A 25,412-nucleotide genomic window follows, 5' to 3' on the forward strand; every position below is an offset into this window, starting at 1 on the left:
GGAAGCAAGTATGATATGAAAACACGTGGACAGATGACGAGCAGAGAAGCGCCACGAGAGAAGAGTGGGGAAGGAGGTGGCAGGAGGAGGAGAGAACGGGAGGGGAGGCTGCGCAGGGAGAGGCCGTGGTGGGCTCAGGGAGGGCCTGCGCCAGAGCGCGGCCCTGCTGCGACCCCAGTTTGGGGTCCAGGGACTGAGCCTCGGGACGATGGCAGAAGGGCCGGAAGGAAGGCCGCGTGCCCGGGGCCTGGGCCCTGGCAGGTCCCCGGCCCCCCTGCCCTTGAGGACGAGCCCAGCTCCTCTCCTGGAAGCCGAAGCCAAGGGCTGAGTGCGGGCGGGAGGGGGCCTCAGTGGCCTGTGTCCCCCAGACCAGCCGGCCCTACCGCACACTAAGGCTGGCTCTGTCCTCCTTTGAGGCCACGTGACCACGAAGCCTAAGATGGACCCTGCGGCGCCTTGGGCCGGAAGCTCCCGGCCCCCGATGTCTCCTCCTGGCCCGCTGCTCGCGCTGTCGCGGCGCCGCCCGGCCGTGTGCTCACCTGCCGCCGTGCTCTCGTTGCCCACGGGGGTGCTGGAGCAGCTCCGGTCCACGGTGGGCGACTCAGAGGACACGGCGCCCGGGCTGCAGCCCGTGTAATCCATGTACTCATCTGTCTCCGTGTCCATCAGGCTCGGGGGGCCCTGAGAGAAGAAGGGGCACCCTGAGGAAGCCGGGCGGGGGCTACGCCGCCCACAGCGGGGCAGGCAGGCCGTCCCTCCGGGCGGGACGCACCGACGCCCGCTGGGCACCCCGGGCGCTCACCTGGGAGGGGGGCACGCGATCGAAGTTCTTGCCCAGCATCCTCCGCATGTGCTTCCGGGCGTGGGAGGTCATCTGGTGCTTGAGGAGGAAGGAGAACTGGCAGCCCTCCCGGATGCAGTGGAAGTGGCTGTTCACCTGGTTGTACTTGCAGCCTGCGGACACAGCCCCGCCGGCCGTGAGCTTCCCCCGGCCGGCGCGCGCAGCGCCCACCGTGCCTCCCGGGCTCAGGGGAGTGTGGCCAACGGGCAGATGGTGTCTGGGGAGGGGACACGTGCCCCGTGGTGGCATTCCTCTGAGGAGGGCTTGTATCCACCCCACCCCCGGGTGGGGGGAAGAGGTCCTAGGCTCTCCGGCTGGCCAGGGCCTGGGCCCACCCTCTCCTCTGGCCTGGCGTGGAGGCAGGTGACAGTGGCGAGGCTGGGCCCCATCCCCTGCCCCTCTCGCTGAGAGGTCCCGGGGTTTCTGGGCGAGAGACCCCAATGACCCGTCCACCAGGTCGGCCCCCTCCCGGCAAGCCACCTGTCTCCACATCTCTGGGGAGCCCGGGTGCCTGCCCCCAGACCTGTGTGGACCTCTGCCCCGCCCCCACCCACCTCGGCTTCGCTCTGGGCTGAGAACAAACAGCGGGCAAGACTGCAACAGTGTCAGCAAAGGGCAGGTGAAGGCCTGCCCGTTGCCATGGCGCCGGGGCTGGCCAGGTGTCTTATATCATCCCCCAGCTTTGTTTGGCCCCAACTACCACCAAAAACACCCGAAGCTGAGTAAATACCGACAACCACGGAATACCCTGACCCCCGTAAACGGAGCCCAAGGACGGCACAGGCCACCGAATGTTGACATCTGTTGCCATGGTTACCAACCCTCTCCCAGGCCACGAATTCTTTTTGAATTAATACTTGAAAGAAAGGTTTGTTTCCTGTCTTTTCTGGCAGTCGCCGAGTCTCTCACCCTGCCCCTGTGGAAGGGCCAGTCCGCGGCAGCCAACGGCCCCACCTCTGCTCCCCCAAGGCCCTGCTGCTATGACCACCTGAGTCACAACAGGCCTGGCCTGCGGCCCAGCTGTCTGTGCCCGGCCTGCCTAGCTGCCACCTGCCTTCCAGTTTCCAGTTTTTTCCTGGCAGATTCCTACCCCACATCTGCAGGCCTGTGAACGTGTGGCTCCATCCTGAGGCAGGTGGGTGGGGTCTGCCCCCTGCCCAAAGGCATCCTCGGGGCAAGCTGGGGCCAGGGAGCTACTCGGGAGGCCCCGGTCGGGTCCAGGGCTCCGGGCGGCTTCCCTGACGAGGGCCCAGCTCTCAACAGCAGACTCAGCTCCCTGGCATCTGCCTCGAAGTTCAGGGCCATCTGTGGCCTCCTTCCCAGCCCCATGGCCACCTCCTTCTGGGTCACCCCAGGTCACAGATGCTCTGGGCCGATCCACAGTGTACCTGCTTGTCCTACCAGACCCCCACCGCCAAGCACGGTGCTGGCCAGAGAAGACGCTCAAAACCCTGAGCTGCCACCACCCCCACCACCTCCCGTAACAGCACGGAGCCCTGCACACCGCTCTTCCTCGATAGGTATCTGCTGAATGAGCAAACAAACCAGGGGCCGTTCTGGAAAAGCCCTTGTAGTTAGAGCCATGGAAAGAGATCCCAGAGTGAGGAACATCAGGGGCTCCTATGTTATCCGCACTCCCTCTTGAGAGAATGGAAAACAGCACCAAGTCCAAGGCCTGACTCTGATGACGAGGCCCCAGGCATTTTCCCCGGATGTAGGCGGAGTGCTCTGAGTCACTCACACCCCTATTCCTGGGCTCTCCGTGTTTTGACAGTTTCCCCTGTTTGATGATGCCTGGCCTGTGACATCAGTGGCACTTTTAACACAACACAGAGTCTGACGTGCAGGGACAAGAGGTGGGTACCAGGAAAGGTGGCCGGGGCCACCAGAGCCACAACCTTGCCACCTGCTGCAAGTCTCTCCCCCCAACCGCGGCCCTCAGTACCTAGCCTGCCACACTCCTCGCGCTTGGTAAAGTACTTGAATCCGTTGGCTGCCCGCCGCTCGGCTTTCTCGTGCTTCTTTATGTGCCACGGCAACTTGGTGGTGATGTTGGTCACAAAGTAGCAGCCGGTCCGGAGGCAGTGGTAGTGTCCACGCATCCGGAACTCGCAGTGCTGCAGGGAGGGACGGGAGGGTCAGGGCCAGGCTGACCACTTCTCTGAGCTCCCACCGGGCCCAGGGCTCTGGGCGTGGCAGGCCCTTTTTTCTTCCGTGCTCAAATCAGAAAACACAACTGGGTGTAGGCCTTTCACGTGTTAAAAAGCGGTATGTCCCTTTTGGAATCTGACCAAAACATCCTACCTGGTAATCGTGCCACCCATTTCTAATTCCACACCCAGAGCAGACATCACTAATCTATCCTAGCACTCCTCTCTGGAGGCTTGGCCTTAGGCAGACATCACTAATCTGGCCTAGCACTCTTCTCTGGAATGCCCAGCTCTAGGATCAGACTCCTTCTCGAGGCACTCTGCCAAACAGCCCCTACCAGTCTTGGGGTAGGCCTTTACGGTGAACTTGATCTGCCCTTCCTTTCTGGGGCACGGACAGTTCAATCTCTAGCTGTCCAGTGGGCTATTTTAAAATTCTAGGCCTCTGGGGAAAGGGAGCATAGTTCCAGGATGGGCAGAATGATGCCAAGTGCACGGAGAGTTGGGATGAAATGACAGATGTCACCAACTGAGCACCAATCTGGACCCCTGCCCAGGGGCCTCCAGGGGCCCAGGGGCAAGACAGTGCCCTTTCCAGAGTCTGGACGAGGCCAATTCAAAACGGGCGTGAGAGAGGTAATGAATCCCTGCCGGGAGGAGCCAACCCCGGGCCCCGTGCCTCCCTGCCCCCCACCCCGGGCCCCAGGCCCCCGCCCGCACCTGTCCCCGGGGCTGACCTGGTTGGGACAGAGACACTGAAGCGAGTAGTACGCAAACTGGTCTCGCACGTTCACCAGGTTGTTGTTGGGGTTGATGTGGTCCAGGCAGTGGGACTCAGCCTTGCCGGAGGTTTTGCAGACGTACTTGCAGTTCCCGAAGAGACAGTGGAAGTGGAACTTGTTGGCGTACTTGCAGTCCGTGGCGAGGCAAGGATCGCTGGAAGGAAACCACAGCCCAGAAGGTCATTGGCGTTCCCAGAGCCCTCCCCGCCGACATCCTGACATTGGTCGAGTTGGGGTTCTGCTCCCTAATCCCCTGCGGTGTGGCCCAGAGGAATGGCCCCCGGGGCTGCCTTCCTGCTCAACAAGTGGCCTCGGCCAGAGGAGACTACAGATCCCAGCATGCTTTCCTGCCTTCTTTTTGGAGCTCGGCTGGTGCAGAAAGGGTTGCGGTGTGCAGCCTGCCCAGAGCATTGCATGCTGGGACACGTAGTTTCCACGGCCACACCTCAGGATTATAGATAAGGCGGCTGCAATAACCTCTTGGATGTGAAAATGAGAGATGGCGTTGCCAGCCCTGGCGGGGCGCCAGTGAGGGCCTGGCTGGCGTGGCACAGGCACTGCCCTGGGTGTGGCTGACTGACAGGGTGCAGATGGGTGGGCAGCCCTACCCGGAAGCTCTGCTCCCTCGGGGCCCTGGCCAGGGGGAGTGTGCGCCTGGTGTCAGGTCCCGCTGAGGCGCGCAGCTGCTGGGGCCCCCAGGGTCAGCTCGGGGCTCAGGGCTCCCGCCCACTCAGAGAACCTCACCAGCCGGCTGAGTGGTGGGGCTCGGGGGTGGGGGGTGGGGGGTGCTGGGCTGAGCCCCCATGCCAGCCTGCCCCGTGAGCGGCAGCCCTGCCCCACGGCCTGCCTCCTGGGCTGCAGACAGGTGTGGAGGACGCCATGCCCCGGCCTTCTGCCCTGGCTGGTGCCACAGCTGCCGCCATGGTGGCCCCAGGGTGGGAATCCGACCGCGCTGGGGAGACTAAGAGCGCTGCCGCTGTGGGGAGGCGGAACGAACAAGAGAAGCTCGGGGAGGGACGGAGAGGAACGCAGGTCCCCTTCCAGGCCAGAGGCCCAGCCCCAGGTGCCCAGAGAGGGGGGACAGCTGCCACTCAGGCGGTACACGTTCACATCCAATTTATTACTTTTATTGAGAACAGGAAGCCGCACACATAACGATACAGAGTCACCGTTCTCGCCGCAAGGCGCCACCACCATCCAGCGAGGAAGGTCCCTTCCACCCCTGAGAGCTCAGACCACTGTGCGGACGGGTGTGGGCCTGGAGTGGGGGCCTAGCCCCCTCGCCCCCCACCCATGACTTCGCTTGCTCTGCAGAGACTTAGCCATGGGTGCAAGGCCCAGAGTGAGATGCAGCCTGCCTTGCCGGGCGAGGCCCAGCACTCCCGGCCCACCTAAGCTGGTCCTCACAGCGCCAACACTGCTCCTCTGGAACAGCGGCCCCTACCACCACCACCTTCTCCCACCCCGGCTGCCTGCTTGGGGAGCAGGCAGTGAGGCCAGAGCAGCAGCTTCTTTGGCTAGAAGGACAGCGTCCGATGACCGTGTCCCTGAGAGGCTGGGGACAGCCCGGGCTCACTGCAGGGTTAGGAGCAGCACCTCCTCGGCTGCCCTCGCTAGCACCTACTCCCGAGACACGCGGGGGACACGGGACTCCCGGCTCATCGAGGGACTCACTTCTCCTGGAACTGGAGGAATCCGGGTTTGACCTGGGGCTTGGCGTTTTCTAGAGAAGTCGTTGCCAAGGGCGAAGTGGGCAGGTGAGGCACTGACGCTGGAATCTGAGGCATCTGGGGTATGGTGGAAGCCAGCTGCTTCCAGGCGAGCAGCGTGGGGGTGGAGGGCACGGCAGCCGGGCTGGGAGTGGGACCCTCCAGAGAGGCTGTGGTGACAGGAGGCGCTGGAGGGGACGAGGGGGCCAAGGCAGGTTTGGTCTCCGCAGCCGAGGTGGGGAAGGGAGCCTCTGCGTTTCCCTTCACTGCTCCTCCCTCCGTCCGGAAGTGGAAGCTGCAACAGGCAGAAACAGCGGCTCAGTGGGGAGGAAGAGGGCCCTGTGCAGGGAGCCTTTCCCTGGATGTTACCCCATCACGAGCCTAGGGGCCCAGTGTCCCTACATAGTCCCCAGCAGCAGGTGTGATGCCACCAGGAGGGAAGGACTGAGAACTGCTGTGTCCTCTGGTTCTGAACTTGGGCTCCTGGCTCAGCCCTAGCTATGCCTTCCTGTGATCTTCCTGCTGTGTCTGTCCCTAGCTCCTTCCTACACGGAGCAGGGGACAGGGACAGCAGGGGGCATGAATCTGTGCTTCCAGAATCTGCTCTGAGAATTAAAGGTGGGTCTCGCTCGGCCCTCAAAGATGGCTCTTCTGCAGACTAACGGCTGCCTGAGCAGTGAGCGGAGCCTGAGCTGGGGCCCAGCAGTAGCCAAGGTCTGTGTTAAATGTCTGCGAGTTCTGGGTTCAATTACAAGAGGCGGCTGGCCTGCTGCTTTTCAGCTCAGTGGGTTTACAAATTAATTTCATTATTTTTAGGTCAAAGAAAATCTACAAACGCAATACCGTGGCTTGGAAAAGGCCTTCACCTAAGGTCTCTGCCTGGGTCAGAGTGGGGTCTCTCCAGCTGGCTCTGTAGGGAACATCTGTGGTAGAGCTGCTGGCCACACTGGTGGGGGAGGGGCGCGGGGGGTGGGCAGAAACAGCTGCTCAGGGTCTCCAGGTGGAGCCTGGACAGGCTCAGAGGACCCCGCCAGGCGGCTGAGCAGGTGGAAGGATGGGGAAGCCTGCCTTTTTCAGGCAGTACCTTCTAAGAAACTAGCTCAGCTTCTGAGTTTCGGTGCGAGCAGCACACGGCGCCTGCCTGGAAGGCAGCTAGAGACCCAGGCAGCCCCCAACCCCACGCAGCCTGGGGCCAGGCTGGAATGAAAGGGGCTGGGTTTCCATGCGCCCTGGGGACCCCCACTCACTTGGCATGCTTGATGGCCCCGTCCAGGGTGCTGAAAAGCGCGCCGCACTCCTCCACCACGCAGTGGAAGTGTGCTTTGTGAAGGAAGTCACACTGGGCGTCACAGAAGTCCTTGGTGCCAAACCTGGCCAGAGGAAGCAGCGGTCAGAGGAGACCCCGGGGCAATGGCCACCATGACGGGTGGGCGTGGCCCTTCCTGCTCCTTTGCTCTGCCAGGGAGCCCCTCACCTTCGAAGGTACACCTTCCAGGGCTCGGACAGCTTCTCCTGAACCAACGCCTTCACGGCCTTGCCCAGGAAGGGCGAGGACTCCACGGCGGGGCTGCCCTCCGCTTCTGTCTTGATGTTCAACAGGCTGCCAAGGTTGGGGTTGCCCTGAGACATCTGCAAAGAGAACAGGGCCGGTGCTTGGGACTGGCTGGCCGCCGTGGGAGCAGCAGCGGCTCTGGGCCGCCTGGGCCTCTTGCAACGCACTAGAGCAGTGGAGAGGAGAGGGCGCCTGGCCCTGCACAGCTCTGGCCACAGCCGAGTCCGCTCTGAATGGTGCTGCCCGAGGCAACGTGGGGATGCCACGGCTCCTCCACACAAACCCCGTGGTGCTAAGATCCATCACTCAAGCTAAGGCCGGGACTCTGGGCACACACCAGACCAGCTTTCCCCAGACTTTGTGGCTCCCTGGTTATTTTCCTGCCAGGTTTTCAAAAGAAGTGCAGGAGGGGGGGGGGGGGTAACCCCTATGAATTCCTTGAGAACAAGAGAAGGCACACAAAAGAGGAGCAGAGAGGGAGGGAGGGAGGCTCAGGGGGTGAGATCAAGATGGCTCAGGGCTACTGGGCCAGGAGGGGGAGTGGCGAGGGGGAGCCTGTGCGAAAGCTTGACCCACATGGGGTGTGGGGCCCCAACACGAAGGAACGAGGGGGTACAGGGGCCAGTGACACCCTCCCCCACCGCCAAGAAGGGAAAAGTAGAGCAGGAGAGCAAGGAGGGAGAGAGGAAAGGTAGAGGGCGCGGGGCCCTCGGCAGAGGGCGGCGGGAGGCTCCTTCCCTGCCAAGGGCCCAGCGGGACCCCCACCCGTGAGGTCCAGCCCAGGCTCAGCTCCCCCAGCAGTCACTTGTGTATGGTAACCAAATTAATCTTGCTGTAGTCAAATTTATCATGTGAAGGGGGGGAAATATATTTGAGATGATGTATAATTTACAAAGACCCTGCATTATTTAAAATAAATATTCTGGAGCGACCTCTGTGGAAGGCGTCCGAGACCATTACTCAACCCGAAAAGTGGAAATTGATGCTTTGCTCCCACTTTAGTGCCCCTCCCCCACCCCCTTTTAAACAAACAAAAAAATATATAAAATAAATAAATAAAATTAATAACTGAGAGGGAAAGAAGTTAGAGGGCTCTGGAAAAGCTTTTGGAGCCCTCCATCTGAAGGGAAAAAAAGGGTGTCAGAGGCTGGAATATATTTCTTCAGCCAGTTCATTAAATTAATTTGTAAGCAGTGGCTCTGAAATTATATCCGATGAAAAATGGCCTCAAAATTTAAATGGTACAAACTCATCTTATTAGAGGCAAAACATTAAAAAACAAACACCTCCCCCCCCGCCCCCCAGCATAGCTTTAATTTCTCTGGGTGGGGGAACGGGAGGCGTGTGATGGATGGTTCTTACCTTATTCATAAGCGAGGATAAGAGAGACGAATTTGCCGGGACTGCATGGCCATTTGATTCATTACTGGAACACACAAACCAAGGGGCTTTAGCTCAGACGTACGTGGGACTGAGCCCAGACACCCTTCCCTGCCCATCCCGAAGGCCCCGGCCCCGCCTGCTACATCTGCCTGGGCTGGAGGAGGACCCCCGCCGGGAGGGCTTGGCCCCTGGCCTCGGTGGGGTCTGGCTCCAAGGGTGCTGTCCCCAAGAGCCTCCTGCAGTGGGGCAGAAGCTGGTGGGGTGGGGGCCTGGCCTCGCCTCACCTGGGTTCCTTCACAGTCAGGTCTAAACTGCGGTCCTGGGAGACCTCGTGGGGAACCGGGGCGCCAGCGCTCTCACCGGGCTCCTGCTTCACCGGGGCCGGGGGGAACCTGGCGGGGGTGGCCTGCTGCCCGTTTCCTACAGGGGAGGGGAGGGAAGATGGTGTTAGAGGGGCTGAGGGCTTCCTATGGACACAGACCGGAACCCCCCACCGCCAGAAGGGAGGGCAGTGGGCTGGGTGGGCGGGGGGCCCCAGGGGAACCCTGGCTGCTGGTCAGCGATTCTCCCCACTGACATGATCGCTTGTGACGCTTACCCCTGTGTGGCAATTCTTCAAGTGATAATTATTGCAAAATTATGTCAAAGTTGTCCCAGCTCAGGGCCTCCTGGAGGAGAAGGGCGGGAGGCTGGGGAGGGGGCTGGCACGGGGGTGGGGGCCCTTCATTTTCTCCACCGACTGTCACAGTCGATTTGTGGGGCTGCCGCTTAGGCTTTTATTAAAGACTCTGTTAATGCTGAGGGAAAGTGGCAGATCTAGACTGGGAGCTGCGCCCCTCCGCAGGTCCCCGGCCCGCTGTTGCCGGGGCGACGGCCCTGCCTTCCACTGAGCATGCCTAGGAGGGGCATCTGCTGTGTCAGGGCGATGGGAGCTGACAGCCAATCAGAGCAGTTCAAACTATGTGACCTCGCCCGTCAAGCTGTCCAGGGCAGGGATGTGAGGCCCACTGTGGCCGGGCTGGGCTGGACCAGGGTCTGGGTGGGAGCTGGCAGGGTGTAGCCATTGGGGGAAAGTCTGGAGCTCGGTAGGCAGATGATTTGGGAGGCCAAGCAGAGCGGGGGCAAAAGAAGTTGCTGACAGGAACATGTCCACCGAGCCCTTCTCCACAATCCCCAAGTGGCTGAAATATTAATCTGCCCCAAGGCGCTGCAGCTGACAGAAAGCTGCTTCACAGACAGCAAGTGGCATTTGATTAAAAAATAAAGGAAAACGCCCCCCCCCCCTTCCCTTGACCTTTCTTTTGGGGGAAGGAGATTTTTCTAATGAAAAAGAAAGAATTTGACAGTCTGGCCCCTGAGTTCAGTGTGGTCCTAAAGTGGGGCCCACCCCGGCCCACAGGCGTCTGGCTAGAGGCACAAGGCCCCTGGGCATCCTGCCGTCCCTCTCACACCTGGGAACGGAAGGTGGGTCCCTCCACGCTTCCAGCTGATGGGAACGTCCCACTCGGGACAGGATAGTAGCTCCCTGAAGTCACTTGCCCAAGGTCCCCTGGGAAATGGCCCAGCCCCCTTGCCAAGCACCGGCAGGCCCTCTAGGAGACCTGGGCAGACCCCTGGGCTAGGCCGCAGGGACCTTCCGTCCTGCCTGGTCTTGAGACGGTCTCACAGCAGAGTAGGGCACGCAGATTCAGGAGCCGGACCGCTGAGGTCCAAGTCTGGACTTTGCCACCTCCTGGCTGCGTGCCCGGGATCAGGCTACCCCCACTGCCCCATCAGTACCACCAGGCAGGACTCTGCTTCCCTGCCGTGTCCCCAGCACCGGTGAGGCGCCTGGCCCTCAGCAAGCCCAGCGGTTGCTGAATGAGTGGCTGAAGTGACAGCTGACTGTTCTCAGCTAAGTACCGAGAAGGGGGAGAACAGGGAGAGGAGCCAGGTAAACAGAAAGCCAAAGAATTCCAGAGATCAGAGAAAACATTTAAAAAGAGTAGAAAACTTGAGAAGGAGAACCGCTCCCCGTGGTAAGCCAGAGGGAGGCCAGAGGTGGGACTCGGGAGGTCTGGCTGTGTTGTCCAACATGGCAGCCGCTGGCCAGGTGTGACTAAGTTAAAGCGATTCCAACCAAAATCCGGTTCCTTGGTCACAGAGCCAAGTTCAGGCACTCAACAGTCACAGGTGACTAGTGGCTGCCATACCAGACAGCACAGGACAGAACATTTCCGTTCCGGCAGAAAGTTCTACCAGACGGCACTGACGGAGAGGGAGACACCGGAAGGTTATCCTCGGCCTCGAGGGGCCGGCCGGGTGTAGATCCCAAGCATCCCTGAAGTGCGGCCACCTGCTGCTTGGCTGGACCCATGCCCCTCCAGGTGACACGGGGGGCCCTAGGGAGGCGCAGGGATCTGGGACTCCTCTCATCAGCGGCTGGACTTGCGATGAGGGAGGGTGACAACTGGGGGGTGCGGAGTGGTAAGGACCAGCTGCCCCGGGACACACAGGCTCCCAGTGAGGCCAGGCCTACGGCCCCCACTTCACAGATGAGAGAACAGAGCTGCCTCGGGTGGGGTGGGCAGGCCGGAACAAGGGGGCCCCAACAGCAAACAAACAGGATGGAGGCAGAGACCAGGCAAAGATGGGAGCTGGGGGCGTGGGGGACGTGGGTGCAGGAGTAGAAAGACGCCTCTCCAACACCCCCCGACTCTGCTCTGCAATCTGAGGCGGCGGGCTCCCGGGGTCCATAAGCCACTCGTTTCCTGGGCAGTGCCCGGCCTGCTCACCTGGGTCAAAGGTGGCAGAGGGCTTGAGGGCAGCCGCGGCCAGCCTGGCCATCATGGGTGAGATGAGGCCCTTGCTCGCCGAGATCCTCTCCATGATGGAGGCGGGGGGCACCGGGACAGAGGTGGCGGCGGCCGGGGCAGAGTCACCGGCTCCCGAGGCGGCCAGGGTGGGTGTGTCGGCTGCCGCCGAGGCCACTGCCCCGGACGACATGGCGCCCAGGAGGCCGGGGGCACCCACGGGCAAGGAGGCGCTGCCCCGGCTCGGAAGGATAGGGAAGTAGGGGGCGGCGGTGGGCAGGCCTGAGTTGGAGAGGGCCAGCGCCAGCGGGATGGAAGCGGGCAGGCCCTGGGACAGCAGCCCGGAGATCTTGCTGTTGGGCGGCTTGGCGGCCCCGGGCGTGGCCTCGGCGGCGGCGGCGGCGGCGGCGGCCAGGGAGGCGGAGGACTGCTGGCTGGTCGGGGAGGCGCTCAGGCTGGAGTTCTTGCTGCTCAAGGCCGAGAAGTCGACCAGGTCGTCGTTGCTCGACTCCTCGTGCTCCGTGTCCTTGGCGCCCAGCAGCGAGGACGGCAGCCCCAGCGCGCCCGAGGAGCGGACGTGCCTGCGCTCGTGCTTGCGCTTGTGCGAGGTCATCTGGCTGGTGGACGTGAAGGTGAAGCCGCAGCCGGCGCGGATGCAGTGGAAGTGGTTGGTGGCCTTGCTGTACACGCAGCCCTCGTACCTGCACTCCTCGTACTTGTAGAACTTCTTGAAGCCGTCCTTGGCATACGCGTCGTCCTTGATGTGGTAGCTCTTGTGCTTCTCGATGTCACACTTGTTCTTGAAGGTGAATGTGCAGCCGGGGCGCCTGGACGGGACACGGCAGGGGCTGTCGCAGGGCCTCGGGGAGGAGGGGGCGCCTGGAGGTGGTCCTGCCCGGCTCCCGCCTCGGCCCCGGGGGGGGGGGGACCCGGAGAACCCCCGGGCGGCCCCCCTACCCTTGTGCCTGTGGCCTCCGGGAGGCGGGACCCCGAGCCCCGCACGGGCCCACTTCCCCGCCTCCCCTCCCTCCCCCAGGCCAAGCAGCCTCCCTGGTGGGCTCCCCGTTCACCTGCAGTGGAAATGCGTGGTCTTCTGCCCGTAGAACTGGCAGTCGGCCGTGCCGCAGTCCTCGGTGGCTCGGAAGCGCTGGAAGCCATCGTTGATGAGCTGGGTGTTCTTCTTGTGGAAGTTCTCGTGGGTCATCACATCTGACGTGCTCGTATACACCTTGTTACAGCCCACCTGCAGGGGCAGAATGGCCGTCAGGGGGACCGAGGCCAGGCACCCCCGGGCCAAGGTCAGAGCCGCGGTTCTGCTGGCCACAGACCCCCCTGCTCAGGGGAGCTTCGGCCCCTGTAAACATCCAGCTGGGCTGTGGAGAGCCTGTGAAGACCCCCCCGGGCCCTGCAGGCCTGGGCTGCGCTGAGGGCTGGGTTGTCTGCACGGACTCCGGGCACCTCCCGGCACAGCCAGGTGTGGGAGTCCCGTTCCGCCGAGGGGCGTTTGGGGTCCTAACCCGTGGCTCTGTCTCGAAAGCCCCTGGCAGTGGGCAGGGCTGGGCCTGGGGGCGCGGCAGTCACCTTCGGCCCGGGGACTCGTTCAGTGGACACTTCCTGGCACAGGGCCCTCCCCACCCCACCCTAGCTGGGCCAAGGCAGGCAGCGTTGCCATATTGAGTAAAAACCCGTGGAATCTGAGCACTCTTGAAGGCTGGGCCGTGCCAGTGTCTGCACCATCTCAGGGCCCGGAGAGAGAGCCCCCCTCTCCTCCTGGCCCAGGTTGTTCCACGGAGCCCATAACAACCCCCTGACAAATGCCGGGGGAGGCGCAGCGGCTGCTATTTGCAACCCCGAGTCGCTCCCCCTGGACCTGACACCTTGAAAAAGCCCAGACTCGGCGTGGCATTAAAACAGAGAATTAAACAAAAACCTCCTCAGGAACCATTTGCAACGCTCCCCTTGGTGTTAAAGCCTGAGAAATGCTGGTCTGTATAAACAGCTCCCTGAATTTCACCCGCACCAAGTATGGCCATGGGGACGGCCCCGCCCTGGCCCTGCCAGACACCGCCCGGGCCCGCGCCCCCAGGACTCCCTGCGCTCGCCTGCTGCCCCCCGCAGCCCGCCCCCCCCGCCCCCGAGCCAGGCCCCGGGCCCTGGGTGGCCCTGCCCCTGGCACCTGCATGCAGTGGTAGTGGGTGCTCTTCCCGTTGAGGTGGCAGCCGTGGTAATAGACGCTGCAGTCGTCCAGCGGGCTGAAGCGCATGAAGCCGTGCTGCAGGGAGTTGTCGCGTTTCTTGTGCATGTTGTAGTGCCGGATCACATCCTGCTTGCTCGTGAACCTCTGCAGGAGAGCACGAGTTGGCGGGGGCCTGGGCCAGCCCCTCGCCCAGAGCACTGCCCCCCCCCCCCCCCCCGCCCACTTGGCTCTCCCTGGAAATAATCCTGCCTGGGGTCGAGGCAGCCGGGTGGCGCCCAGGCCAGCACAGGGGACCACAGACAGAGCAATCCCAAGTCCCAGAGCCACAGGGCCTTCTGTGACCTCCCGCCGGGCTCCCAGCGCTCACGCCCAGGAGCAGAGGAGACGAATCTGGCCAGGCCCTTAAGGCAGCGGCTCTGACAGGGGACAGCTCATTTTGCCCGGTGTCACCTATGGGCTGTGCCGCCAGCTTGGGCTCCCTGATGAGCAAGAGGGGACAGCCCTGGGCACACTGGCTGCGTTTCCCTCTTGTTCACCTGCTCTGCATTTATCACAGGTGGCTTTGACCGTAAGTGACGATCTCTCTGCCCCTCAGCGTTATCATCTACTAGACGGGGCAGGAGGACACCGAGAAGAGTCAGACAAGGTGCCGAGGCCCTGGGGTGCGGGTGGCGGGGGGTGGGGCTCCCAGGGAAGGGAGCTTGAATGATCATCCCAGGGAAGCAGGTGGCTCCAGACCCTATCAAATGCCTGTTGGGCTAGTAGTTTTCTGGGTTCTCCGTCTGCGTGAGTTAAGCTCAGGCGGCCTCGGCAGAACTGAACACCCCCGTCCCACTGCCGAGAGGCTCCCCCACCGATGGGCCAGCCCGCAGGGGCGGGGCTGGTGCCCACAAGGCCCTACCTGGTAGTTGCACTCCGGGTCAAGGCAGTGGTAGTGCTCACGGTACTGGTAGGCGCAGTGGATATGGCCACAGTGCTGACTGCCGGAGAACCTGCAGAGAGGAAGGGTGGGCTCAGCCCTCTCTGGGCATCAGCCCCAGGGAGGACTCTTCCCTCCCTTCCCAGGGAGGACTCTGCTGCCAGAGCAGCAGAGAAAATATGTGCCCATACCCTGGGGAAGCGCTGCTGGGGTTCAGGGGCCCTGAGCCCTTTGTAGGGGTATGGGGGGGCAGAGGTGGTCTGTGGGGGTGAAGTGGCAGAGGCCAGGGTGAGTGATCAGGCCTGTTGGGAATCCTAGGACCACTGAACTGCAGACCTGTCCTGCCTGCCTCGGGAATGAGGACGCAGTGAGGCACACAGGCCTGGCACCAAGGTGGGGAGGAAGAAGCTGGGGCGGGCCAGACGGCAGAGCAGAGACAGGGAGGAGGCCTGGGATGGGATGGGATGAGGCGGTGAGGGCAGGAGCCCCCAGGGTGACTGCCTTTCCTGCAGGTGCCGCCCGCCGGCCCCGCACCCAGAGTGAAGCCAGGTGCTGGAGACACTGGCTGGGCCAGCCCAGGGCCCCGCTGCTGAGAGGTGTTAAAGCCTCTCTCTGTCCTGGGCTTTCCTGACACTTGAAACGGCCCAGGGTTATGAATTTTTAAAGCACAGCATCTGTTCGGCTTCCTGCGGCAGGGAGTGAGCTCTCCAGCCAAGTCCGCAGTCGGGAGCCCCATGCTGCCTGGCCACTGCCCGCCTCTCAGAAACCCCGACCTTCTCCAGGCCCCAGTGCCACTGGGCTGTGGTTCTCAAGCTCGGCGATGGCTACCCTTGGGAGGCGGCTCTGGGGAGAGCCTGCTAGGACAACTGGGGAGGAGGCTGGCCTCAGACTGTGGGACATGCGTGCGTACACACACACACACACACACACACACACACACACACACAGAGACAGAGAGAGACAGAGGGAGAGACCCCTTTGTAAAGGGAGAACCACTTGCAAATAAATATTTAAGCTGAAGCTGCCAAAAAGGCCATCTGCTGAGGCACTAATAATAATGATAATAATAATAATAAAGAGATTGGAACAAAGCTGAAAAGACAGAGAGGGACAGGAAGAACCTAGAAGATCAGCAGAAAGACACAGGCTGGGGCACAGCTCGCCCCTTGGGCTGCCCCATCGGGTGTTGGCAGCAAGGGGCCGGATTTGGGGGCCTCCATCGAGGCGAAGGTTCTTTACCCACCCATCGTGTGGCCTTAAAAGTGTAAGAGGGCAGGTCTGCGGTCAGGAGGTGAGGGTCAAGGCCCGGCCCAGGGAGCACACGGAGGCCATGTCAGAGAGGATAATTGCGCACACCTCCTCTCATCCCCAGCGGCTCCACGTTGGCCTGAATCCCACCCCAGACTCTGTATGAGCCGTGGCGGGAGCTCAGTGCTCACCTGCGGCCAGGCCCCGCCATCAGGCCCCTTTGGGCACCCTGGCCCTGCCTAGGGTACAAGCTGCTTCAGGGCGTGTGGCCCAGGTCACATCAAGGGGCAGGGGCTGAGATGGGACCCAGTCCCTCCGGGGAATTTGAGGGCATGGGCGCATAGAGGTAGGGAAGCAGTAGGCACTCGGGCACTAGCGGTCAGATGGGCCTGTGATCCCTGGGTCCCCAGGCATTCCTGGCCCCATCCCACCACCTCTCCAGGGCAGTCTCCTCCCCAGGGGCCTACCTGGCAATATATTTCTGGTAAATGTTTACATCTTCGGTGACAGCTGGTTTATCTGTGGGCAATCCGTTCCTGGCGAGAGACACACAGGGCACAGCCGATTAGCCGACAGGGGTAACTTCACACCCCAGAAGTGTCTAGGGGGCAGCTCCCTGTCCTGGGGCCCTGGCCCTTCCCTCTCTTGCTCTGTTGTGCTCTGAGGCCCTCAAGGTGGGACTGGAAAGCCCTTTGGCGGAACCTTGGCACAGGTTCAATTAGCCCAACTCCGGCAAGGGCCGGGCCATCCCAAGCTGGCACGGGCCTAGCTAGGAAGCCTTGGAAGCTGGGGCCTGGCCCCCGTTGCATACCGGGAGTCAGCAGGATGCTGGGAAGACCACTGGGGAAGGAGCAAGAGAAGGTGGGGTCATTTGATCAGAAAAGCCCCCCTCCCAGGCCAGCGGGCAGCTCCCTAGATCTGCTCCAGGTTTTTGGCTCTGCCTCAAGGGGGAAGGGAGTGTGGGAACCCCACACAATTGATCCACAGATAATCTGACCGTTGCCTGGGGGTTAGTGATGAGTGTGCCCCCAGACTCCTGCCTTCTCTTGCTGCCTTCCCCACGGCCCAGGCCCTGAACCTGGGAGGCACGGTGACCGGCTTGGAGCCCAGAGCCCTAACCCCAGACTAGGGCTTTCCCAGCCAACCCCAAGGCTGCATTTGAGGCACAGAAAGCCTGTCACTGGCAAATGGGGGTTACAGCAGTCCCTGGTACGTGTGTTAGCAGATGAGCACATGCACGGGAATACCTGACGTGTGACGCGCGTGTGCACACTGCAAGATGTGTCGCGTGCTGGGCGTGGGTGGTTACGCAGGCCGTGTGTGTGTGTGTGTGTGTGTGTGTACACGTGTGTGCACACGCAGGCATGCACATGTGCAGAAGCATGTGAGAGCCAGTGCGTGTATTAAGCTGGCCGCACGGTGGATGTGTACGAGTGGATGCGTCCACGAGCATGGGCTTCAGGGACAGAGAAGTGGCCACTCTAGTCCCGAGTTCAGGATGGGCGCCCTTACTTGACAGTGGAGACGGTCCCCGTGGTGATGGAGTCTGTTTTGGAGAAGGTCGACTTCAGGTACTCGGGAGTGTTGAAGGGCAGGGAGGCAGACGGCTCGGGCCCTGGCCCAGGGGCGCTGGGAGCACTGGGCACGCTGGGGAGGGGTGCAGGAGCCAGGCTGGGGGTGGGCGGAACCTTGGCAGGGCCCGGCTTCTGGATGGCCCGGACGTCGTACTTGGAGGGGCGCCCCACCTTGCCCGTCTTGAAGGCAATGGCCCCGCCCATGTCGGGGCTGCCCTCCCCGGGTTTGAAGAGGTGCAGGTACTTGACGTTCTCCAGGTCGTACTTGGATGGCTTCTTGTAGGTGCTCCCGTTCTGGGGCCGCAGGTTCTCGCCCGTCTTCAGTTTCTGGATGAAGAAGTCGTACTTGGAGGTGCGGGCCACCAGGCCCTGCATGGGAACGCTGCTGTGTGAGGGCAGGGGCAGGATGGTGGCCTTGGTCTCCAGGTGCGCCGTGCTGCTGGGCAGCCGCAGGCCGGGCAGGGGCCCCACCACGTCCTTGCCCGCCCGCTCCTCGGCCTTGGTGCCGTGGGCCGGCCAGGAGAGCTGCTCGCCGGCCTTGAGCTTGCGGATGTACTCCTCGTATTTGGAGAAGCGCGCCCGCTTGCTGAGGGCATCCTCGGAGGCGGGCAGCATGGAGGAGGTGGCCACCTCGGGGGTGGAGCCTGCGTGCAGCTTCTCGAAGCTGATCTTCCTGGCCAGCTCGTCCCTCGTGTTCTGGTCATCGTAGCCAAACATGCCGAGGAACTCAGTCATAGTGGAAGCCGCGTAGTCCCGGAGTGAGGAGGCCTCTCCTGCAGCAGTGGGGAGAGGCCGGTCACCTCTGGGAGGGAGCAGGGTAGCCAAGGGACAGGGGGCACCCCCTCCCCGTGGGCCCCCACCCACAGAGGGAGGAGGCTGGCATGGGGAGGGGGCGGAGCACGACATGATCTATGGACATTTGGCTCACTTGTTAGGTTTTACGACTCTTAAATTAATTTGTTTAAAAAAAAAGTAATTAATACCGGGGTAAAATAAAACGAGTTCATCAATGCCAGGAAAATCAATTTCCTAAATGTTCTGGCCGATGGCTTTTCAGTACATTAAACAAAGTTTCATAAATGTCTCCTCTCTCTCGCCTTGGCCTAATATGAAAGAGAAGTCACTTTACTGGAAGTAAGGCCAGATCCCAACCTGCCTCCCAAGGGTGGGGTGACACGGGGGCTGGGGACAGGTAAGGATGTGGGCCGGCAGCTGGGCAGTCAGGAGGGACCCCAGGGGCTGAGGGTTGGGGGTGGGCCTGGCTGAGCCTGTCTGGAGGACTCTCCCTGAACCCCACAAGCAGACACACAGGCCCTCATCCCTGGGACGTAGAGGGCTTACCCCAGGCCTCACCAGGAGCTGGCCCCCCGGCTCCACCGGCCCCCCACATACTGAGGGTCCCAGACCACAAGGCTGAGGGGGCAGGGGCCTTGCCAAAGCATTTGTTCAGACTCACTCGAGGCCCCTTGCCCCAGTCAAGAATTATGACGTGAGGAGTCCTACGAACCTCCCCGTCATCCTCGTGCCCGCTCATAAAGGTGGCCACCCTGAGGAGAGTCTGCCTGGGAGGCTGGCCCTACTGGCCCCAGGCAGGGGACCGAGGACAGCCTGTGTACAGGCTCTACCTGTGTTCACTCCGGGGCACACAGAGATCCCGGAGCGGCCTCCCCACAGGGACGTGAGCAAACACGCACACACACACACATACACGCACATCCCCTAGCTACCTTCCCAACCCCACAAACACACACACATGGACACGAACCACCCAAACCCCACACCCATCTGCCCAGGATGAGCCTCAGGATGGCGGAGGCAAGATGATCCCATTCTGCCTGGGGTTCTTCTCTGGAGCCCCACGTCCTTGCACACATGACCTTTGCCACAGCAGATGTGTGACCCCCCAGCACACACAGGCTTACTCATTCTCGTGCAGAACACTCACGAAACACCTACTATGGGCTCTGGCCTGGATCAGGGGTGGGCGCACATAGGAGGGTGAGACCCACATGGGCCCCAGGGACACACATGTTTTCTCCATTCCTTTCTGAGCCCAGAAAGTCGGGCACGTTCACTCAGAGCAGCAGGGCCCCAGGCTGGGAGTCCTAACAGCACAGCCAGGGGGAAGGCATGGCTGAAGAAGGGGTGGGAGGCCCAGGACCCCAGCAGGGTGGCAGATGAGGGTCGCCTCCCAACCCTCATCGCAACCTATCGGGTCGGTGTAGGAAGAGGACAGTCACAGGTGGCACCTGGTACCCCAGGTGGGCAGAGTGACCCCGGGAGCCAACAGATGGCTGTTCCCTGGGACAGGGTGGCCGGTGGGCCACTGTCCTGACCTCAAGCTACATGGGGTTGGGGGCCCAGCCTGGGAGGAGGGGGCTCTGGCTGCTAGATTCAGTGGCTCAGGGACCAGGGAAAGGGGCTAAAAATAGCAGGAGGCAGCTGAGCCCTCACTATATATGGCAGAGAGACAGAAGGCTTTGAAGGGCAGGCAGCTTAGAGGAGGGAGGGGGCTGGGTGGGGGTCTGAGGCAGCCCAGAGGCCTGCATTCCTGAGCCCCCCAGCCCAGAGAAGGTGGTCTGAGCCTGGCGGTGGCTAGGGCTCCAGCTGGTTTCCTCTGGTGCCCAGGGCTGAGCAGGCTGCCCCAGGTGTCAGACGGGGCGATGCCCAGGTCACGAGGCCACTGGCAGTCCCGGTCCTGCCTCCTACTGTCCCAGCTCTCCATTTGGGGTGAGAGAAGGCAGGGGTCAGGGCAGGGCTGGGCCTGGGGGGGTGGGGCGGGCCCCTGAAGGGACAGCGGCCCTTGTCCCCGTCCCTCCCTCTCCTCTGGCTCAGCACAATCACCTTGTGTCTGGGAACGGCAAGGGCTTTTCCTATCAGAGGAAACTGAAGGTCACACTTTTCCTCATTGATCTTGCAATGTTTGTTAATTACTCTGTCACTGATGTGGCGAAGGATAATTAAACAGCTCTGTTTATATCTTATATGCATAATTATGTGGCTGCGCAGGGCTCCCCGCGCAGGGAGGAGATGCGCCCCTCGCTGCAGGGGGAAGGGGATAGGGGAGCAGGCAGGGGAGGCTCGGGGCACCGGGCACAGCCCTGAGAAGGAGGCTAGGAGCTGGAGAAAAGGCCCCACACCCGGGGTTCCATCCTAGCCACGGTGACCCCCTTCCACCCAAAACCGCAGGCCCTCCCTCCCTGGAGTGTGAGAAGCTCGGGGCTGCTGTGAGTCATAAGGACAAGGAGACAGCAGAAAAGCCAGGCCTCAGCCACCTCGTGGGAAAGAGGTCAGCCAGAGGAGCGCGTCCGGGGCAGGTGGCTGTAACGGGATCTGCGGGCCGGGCTGAGCCATCCTGAGGCCCTGTGCCTCGCCCCTGAGAGGTCCTGCCTAGCAGAGCAGGCAGGGTCCCTGGGAAGGAGAAGGATTCCGGGAAGGGGCAGGGGAGGAGGCTGCCAGAACAGGTCTATCCCGGAGCTCTGCTCCTGTGGCTCTAGGGCTGACCCCGCAGGCTCCTGTGATGCAGGGGTGGAGACACAGTCCCACGGTCTGTCGTGGGTCCCACGTCCGCACAGCCATCCCTCACCTCCTCAGGCCCCCCATGCTCACAGCCGCCCCCAGCCCGGCTCACACCTGGAGCGCTTCCCTCCCGCCCTGAGCAAGTCTTCCCTGTTCGCGCCAGTACCTCGGCCCCAGGCCTCGTGGGGCTGGATGAGGTGCCGGGACACGGAGCACGAGTGGGGGAAGCGGGCACGCTCTGCGGACCCCCTACTCCTTCCCTGCTGCCCGCCCCGCCACGGGCTATGCCATCTGTCCGTGCGGCTGTCTGTCCGGGGCTTCAGGCACCTACCCGAAGCCTGCTTGGTACTGGGGCCGCTGTCGTCCTTGGAGGCCGCCCCGTCAGACTCCTTCTCCTCCGCGACGCCGCCGCCATCCCTGGGGGGTTCTTCGCCGTGGTCCTCCTCGTCGCTGCAGCCCTGGGGCTGCACCATGTAGACGCCCTCGGGCGGCAGCTCCAGGCCCTCGCGGCCGATCCGCCCCAGGCTGGGCGCGGGCGCGGGCTCCTCGCTGTACTCGCCGTTGACCCACTTCTCGATCACCGCCCGCCTCTTGTCTTCCTCGCTGCGGACGCCCCGGGCCACGCCGGCCTCTCGGTCCCGTGGCCGCAGCGGGCTGCCCTCGGGCTGAGGGCCCGCCTCTGCCCCCTTCTCCACCACCACCTGGCGGCTCAGCTTGGCGCAGATGGCGTTGAGCTTCAGGCCGCCTTTGCGCTTGGCCGCCATCGCGGGCTTGCCTGCGGGCGGGTCGGTGCACCGGGTGCCTTCAGCTGCGGGGGTGGAGGGAGAGGTCAGAGGGTGCGGCCACCACCTTGGCGGCCAACCCCCCCCCCCCCACTAGGCCCTAGGTTTTCCGGATCCCACCTTCCTCACACTGCCCCTGGCTGGGGGCAGCGGTGGGGGGGGGAGGATGTCTGCGCCCCTCACCAGACTGTGAGCTCCAGCGGCCCTGCTCGCCCAGCGCTCCATCCCTAGAGCCTGGCACCGAGGCCGGCGTGCACTGGGTGGTTCAGGACGGTTTGGAAATGAACATACGAACGAACGAATGAATGAACGACTCCTCAAACACGAGGGGCAGGCTTCTCAGCACCTGGTTCCCGGAAGCGTTCCCTACACTTGCTTGGCCCTAAATTCCTCTTCTGAGAGGCGGGCACTCAAGGCGGGCGCTCAAGGCGGGCACACACCGAGCCCCGCCGTGGCCTGCCCCGTGGGGAGGAGACCACCCAGAGCCAGGGACCGGCCCGAGCCAGCCTCTTGCCCTACTGTCCCGGCCACTAGTGGCTGGGACCCTTCCCCCTCTGTCTCGTCCCTGGCAACCCCCCTGCCAGACTTGGTCCCTGGACCCCACCTGACTCCTACTTCTGCTCACTGGAGAGCCGTGGCATCTCTTCCCGTTCTCCCGGCCGCCGAGGGCCCTCTGAAGGCCTCCGCTTTCCCTCACTCCCCTCTTTTGTCTTCTCTGGCCATTTCCTTTCCTCAAGCCTCAATCAGGGCCACTCAAGGGCAGAACTGCTCACAGTGTTTCCAAGAACCGCTCATCCTTGTCCGAGGATCCCACTCTGCCCTCTCTGCCACAGCCACAGCTCCTTCCCTCGGAGGCCTGGCTGACTCCAGAAAGCCCACTTCCCAGCCCCGAGAAGCCACAGCTGGAACAGGCTGGGCTTTCTCAGATCCCAACGGAAGGCCCAGAAGCTGCAGTTGCTGTTCCCGAACGACACGGCAGCCCGACAGAAACTCTTTAACGCGGCTGCCGGGGTCTCGCCACCTCCCTCACGGCTGCTGAGCGGGGGCGCCCAGGGGTCCAGGGTCGGGAGCACACGGCGGGTCCACTCACCACACAGCCTGGGACCTGCCACCAAGGCCAAGGGTGGACACACATACACATTTTGTGTATATGTCTGCCTGTCCTCCACCTTTCCATCTGTCCGTTGAGTTGGCTCCTATCGTGTGCCAGACCCTGCGGTGTGCATGGCAGACGGCCTCAGCCGATTTGAGCACAGGGGGCCCCGCGGGACCCTCTCAGTGGCAGGGCTCCCTCGTGTGTCCCCCAGCAGAGGAATGGGTGTGTCTGAGTCTCCACCCACATTGGTCAAAAGGCCGAGTGAGGGCAGGGGCTCGGCTTCCAGGGCCATGGGCAGAAGGGGCTTCCCTGGAATAGACCAACACCCTGCGGACCCCCACACACGAAAGCCCACCAACAGGCATGCTCACACAGGACGGCCACCCCTGCCTGCCTGGGGACCCTGTCTCGCAAGGAGACTCGGCTCATACAGACAGGTGGTCTGCCCAGCGGCCCCAGACCTGCCTCGAAACCAGCTGCCAGTGTGTATGGCCTCACCTGGCCCAGGGACCCACCGGCCCCAGCCCAGTCCAGCCAGCCGACTGCCCCAGAAGGGTCTGCTTGGCTCACACCAGTCGGCCCAGTCTTGGGGCCCTGGCTCTGCCGGGCCCCACCCCTGCCCAGGCCATGGGCCTACTCTGCCCAAGTTCATCCGCATCTCCAAGTCTGTGCCGCCCACACCCAGGCCTCCAAGTGCTGATGTGGGTTCTCCAAAGTTCAATGATGGTTCCCCTAGTCACAGCATCCCACCCAACCTCTGGGCCAGCTGCCAGGCTGCACGACACCAAGCTTGCTCCAGCAGACCTACAGGGAGCAGGCCTCACCTGGCCCCCTTGGTCCCCTGCCCTGGTGGGGACGGGAAGGGGAGAGTGGGGGAGCCTGCTCTATTTTTACCAGGAGGTAAGCAGCCAAGTGTGTAAGGGAGACAGCAAATGGATCTATAAATATTTATCCCAAGGAAGAGGGAAGCAGAAACTCCCAGGGCTGCACTTGCTGCTGGTGACACCCCCTCCCTGGGCTCCCACCCATCCTGGAGCCTCGAGGCACTTGGGCCCACCCAGGCCAGCCCACCCCCTCCTTCTCTCCGGCGTGTGCCTGGCTCGGTCCCTCCTGGGCCCCCACCAGCTGTGATGCAGCTGTGCACCCAGGGCCCACCCCCCGCCCACAGGCCCCTCTGCTCCGCCTACACCCCCCACACCTGCCCTCCAGCTGCCGCTCTGCCCCAGCCCACCTGCCTTCCAGATGTTGCCCTCCCTCTGACTCTACTGCCGGTCCCAGGGGTAGAGGTGGAGAAGGCGTGTGGGCCTGGGGTGCAGGGCAGGAGGCAGAGGCTAGGGCAGCGGGTGGGGAGTATGAAGGAGCCAAGGTCCGAGCTGCTCGCCCATCCGCCTTCCGGCCCACTCCGTGGGGTCCTCCTCCCCTCCCCCTCCATCAGGGCGCTGGGACGTACAGACTACCCCCCTCGTGGTCTGACCCCAGGCTCCTGTCCATGTAAACATTCCCCCGACTTTCTTCCCTAAAATATAAACGCCGTGGCCGGGCCTCAATGGGAGGAAGCCATCCGTCCCCGGCCCTGTCACTGCCCCTTTCATCTCCTTCCCGCCACCAGCCTGCCCGCTGCTCTATTTACACTGGACACTTCCTCTGGGAACAATACTGCCCAGGAGGCAGGCTTGGGCCAGGGGGTGGGAAGGCGAGGGGAGTCCTGCACCGCTTACCCAGGGCCGGGCTCCAGAAAGGAGGCAAGGGGCGGGGCAGCGGAGGTGAGCCCCAGTCAGGCTGGGGGAAACAGGGGAAACTGGGGAACGGAGTGACGGGTACCCGCACGTGAGCAGCCGGCCCAAGGGCTCTCCTAGCTTCTAGTCTCTGGCCCCGGTGCCTCCGCATCAGTGGGGTGAGCCCCAGGAGGTGGCACAGCATGAGGGCATAGCCTGGCTCTCCCGCTTGTTGGTGAAAGGGCCCCAGGCAGGCTCCCGCCCTGGGAAAGGGCCACAGGACTGTAAGGCGAGAGGGTTCTGGCAAGCAAGGACCTGGAAGAAGGCAGCTGAGCCCTGAGAGGGACAAGCAAGCAGGTGTGGTGCACCTCTAGGCACAAGATCCCAAGACCAGGAAACTTCACTGGGGCCAGAAGAAAGAGGGGACACCAGAGAGGCTGGGGGGCTGGGCTGGGCTGGGGGCAGGCTGTCCACTCAGCAACAAACGACCCCTTCCCAGGTCTTCCGACCTCCTCTCCCAGGGCTCCAAACTCAACCAGCCCCCTGCAAGCAGTTCTCCTGTGTAAGCTGAACAGATCCTGCTCAGGGTGGAGGAAAGGAGGGGCAAAAACCAGACCATGCACATCTCCAGGTACGGTCTCCTGATGCCTCGTGATGACCCCGTGAAGCAGGCACTGTCATCATCCCATTTGACAGAAGAGGCAACTGATCCTGGAGCCGTGAAGACACCCAGAGCCCAGGCTCACAAGGGGCCCGGGCTCTGCCAGGAGCTGGGCAGCCACCGTGTCCCCAGTTAAGGCTTCTGGGTGGGCTCTAGGAAGTCCCAGGCCTCTCTTCCCATCTCCTCCTCACTCCCTCTCCTGGTTCCCATAACACGGAGCCCCCTAAAGTGTTAACTGCGATGGGTAAAATGGTGCAGCAGATTGCTACAATAAATAATTTACTGATATTTATAAATATTCAAATCAGCCAGCTTCAGAAATCAAATGAAGGGAGGGCCTCGGGAGAAGGGCCCGTTATGGCAGGAACCTCATCACTCCCTCCAAAGGCTGGGGAAGGCCAGGGCTCCTGCCAGTTACGGGGGAGACAGGGGGGCTCCTACCACCGCACCTGGGCCCCCTGTCCCTGATCTCTGGGGATGAAGGGGTCGGGG

General features: G+C 62.6%; 1 protein-coding gene and 1 long non-coding RNA gene across 4 annotated transcripts in view; one reads left to right on the top strand and one right to left on the bottom strand.

The window, feature by feature from the left end:
* CASZ1 (castor zinc finger 1) overlaps nt 1–25,412 on the bottom strand; it is a 120,670-nt gene that overhangs the window by 3,296 nt on the left and 91,962 nt on the right. For all 3 annotated transcript variants that reach the window (XM_042996023.1, XM_042996022.1, XM_042996021.1), the window contains 16 exons: nt 20,998–21,474; nt 17,086–17,920; nt 16,041–16,109; nt 14,308–14,398; nt 13,386–13,550; nt 12,280–12,452; nt 11,192–12,036; nt 8,702–8,837; nt 8,397–8,460; nt 6,957–7,111; nt 6,730–6,852; nt 5,448–5,777; nt 3,729–3,927; nt 2,787–2,958; nt 803–954; nt 540–681 (listed from right to left, as the gene is read on the bottom strand). In XM_042996023.1, the coding sequence (XP_042851957.1) occupies nt 540–681; nt 803–954; nt 2,787–2,958; nt 3,729–3,927; nt 5,448–5,777; nt 6,730–6,852; nt 6,957–7,111; nt 8,397–8,460; nt 8,702–8,837; nt 11,192–12,036; nt 12,280–12,452; nt 13,386–13,550; nt 14,308–14,398; nt 16,041–16,109; nt 17,086–17,920; nt 20,998–21,474 (4,128 nt within the window). The remainder of the gene's footprint in view (nt 1–539; nt 682–802; nt 955–2,786; nt 2,959–3,728; nt 3,928–5,447; nt 5,778–6,729; nt 6,853–6,956; nt 7,112–8,396; nt 8,461–8,701; nt 8,838–11,191; nt 12,037–12,279; nt 12,453–13,385; nt 13,551–14,307; nt 14,399–16,040; nt 16,110–17,085; nt 17,921–20,997; nt 21,475–25,412) is intronic.
* LOC122241101 lies at nt 1,577–6,717 on the top strand. Its single transcript, XR_006221066.1, has 6 exons — nt 1,577–1,976; nt 2,616–2,697; nt 3,789–3,952; nt 4,913–5,530; nt 6,080–6,196; nt 6,299–6,717. It is a non-coding gene; the product is annotated as an uncharacterized LOC122241101 (long non-coding RNA).

The sequence above is a fragment of the Panthera tigris genome, chromosome C1 (assembly GCF_018350195.1).
Source record: "Panthera tigris isolate Pti1 chromosome C1, P.tigris_Pti1_mat1.1, whole genome shotgun sequence".
NCBI lineage: Eukaryota > Metazoa > Chordata > Mammalia > Carnivora > Felidae > Panthera > Panthera tigris.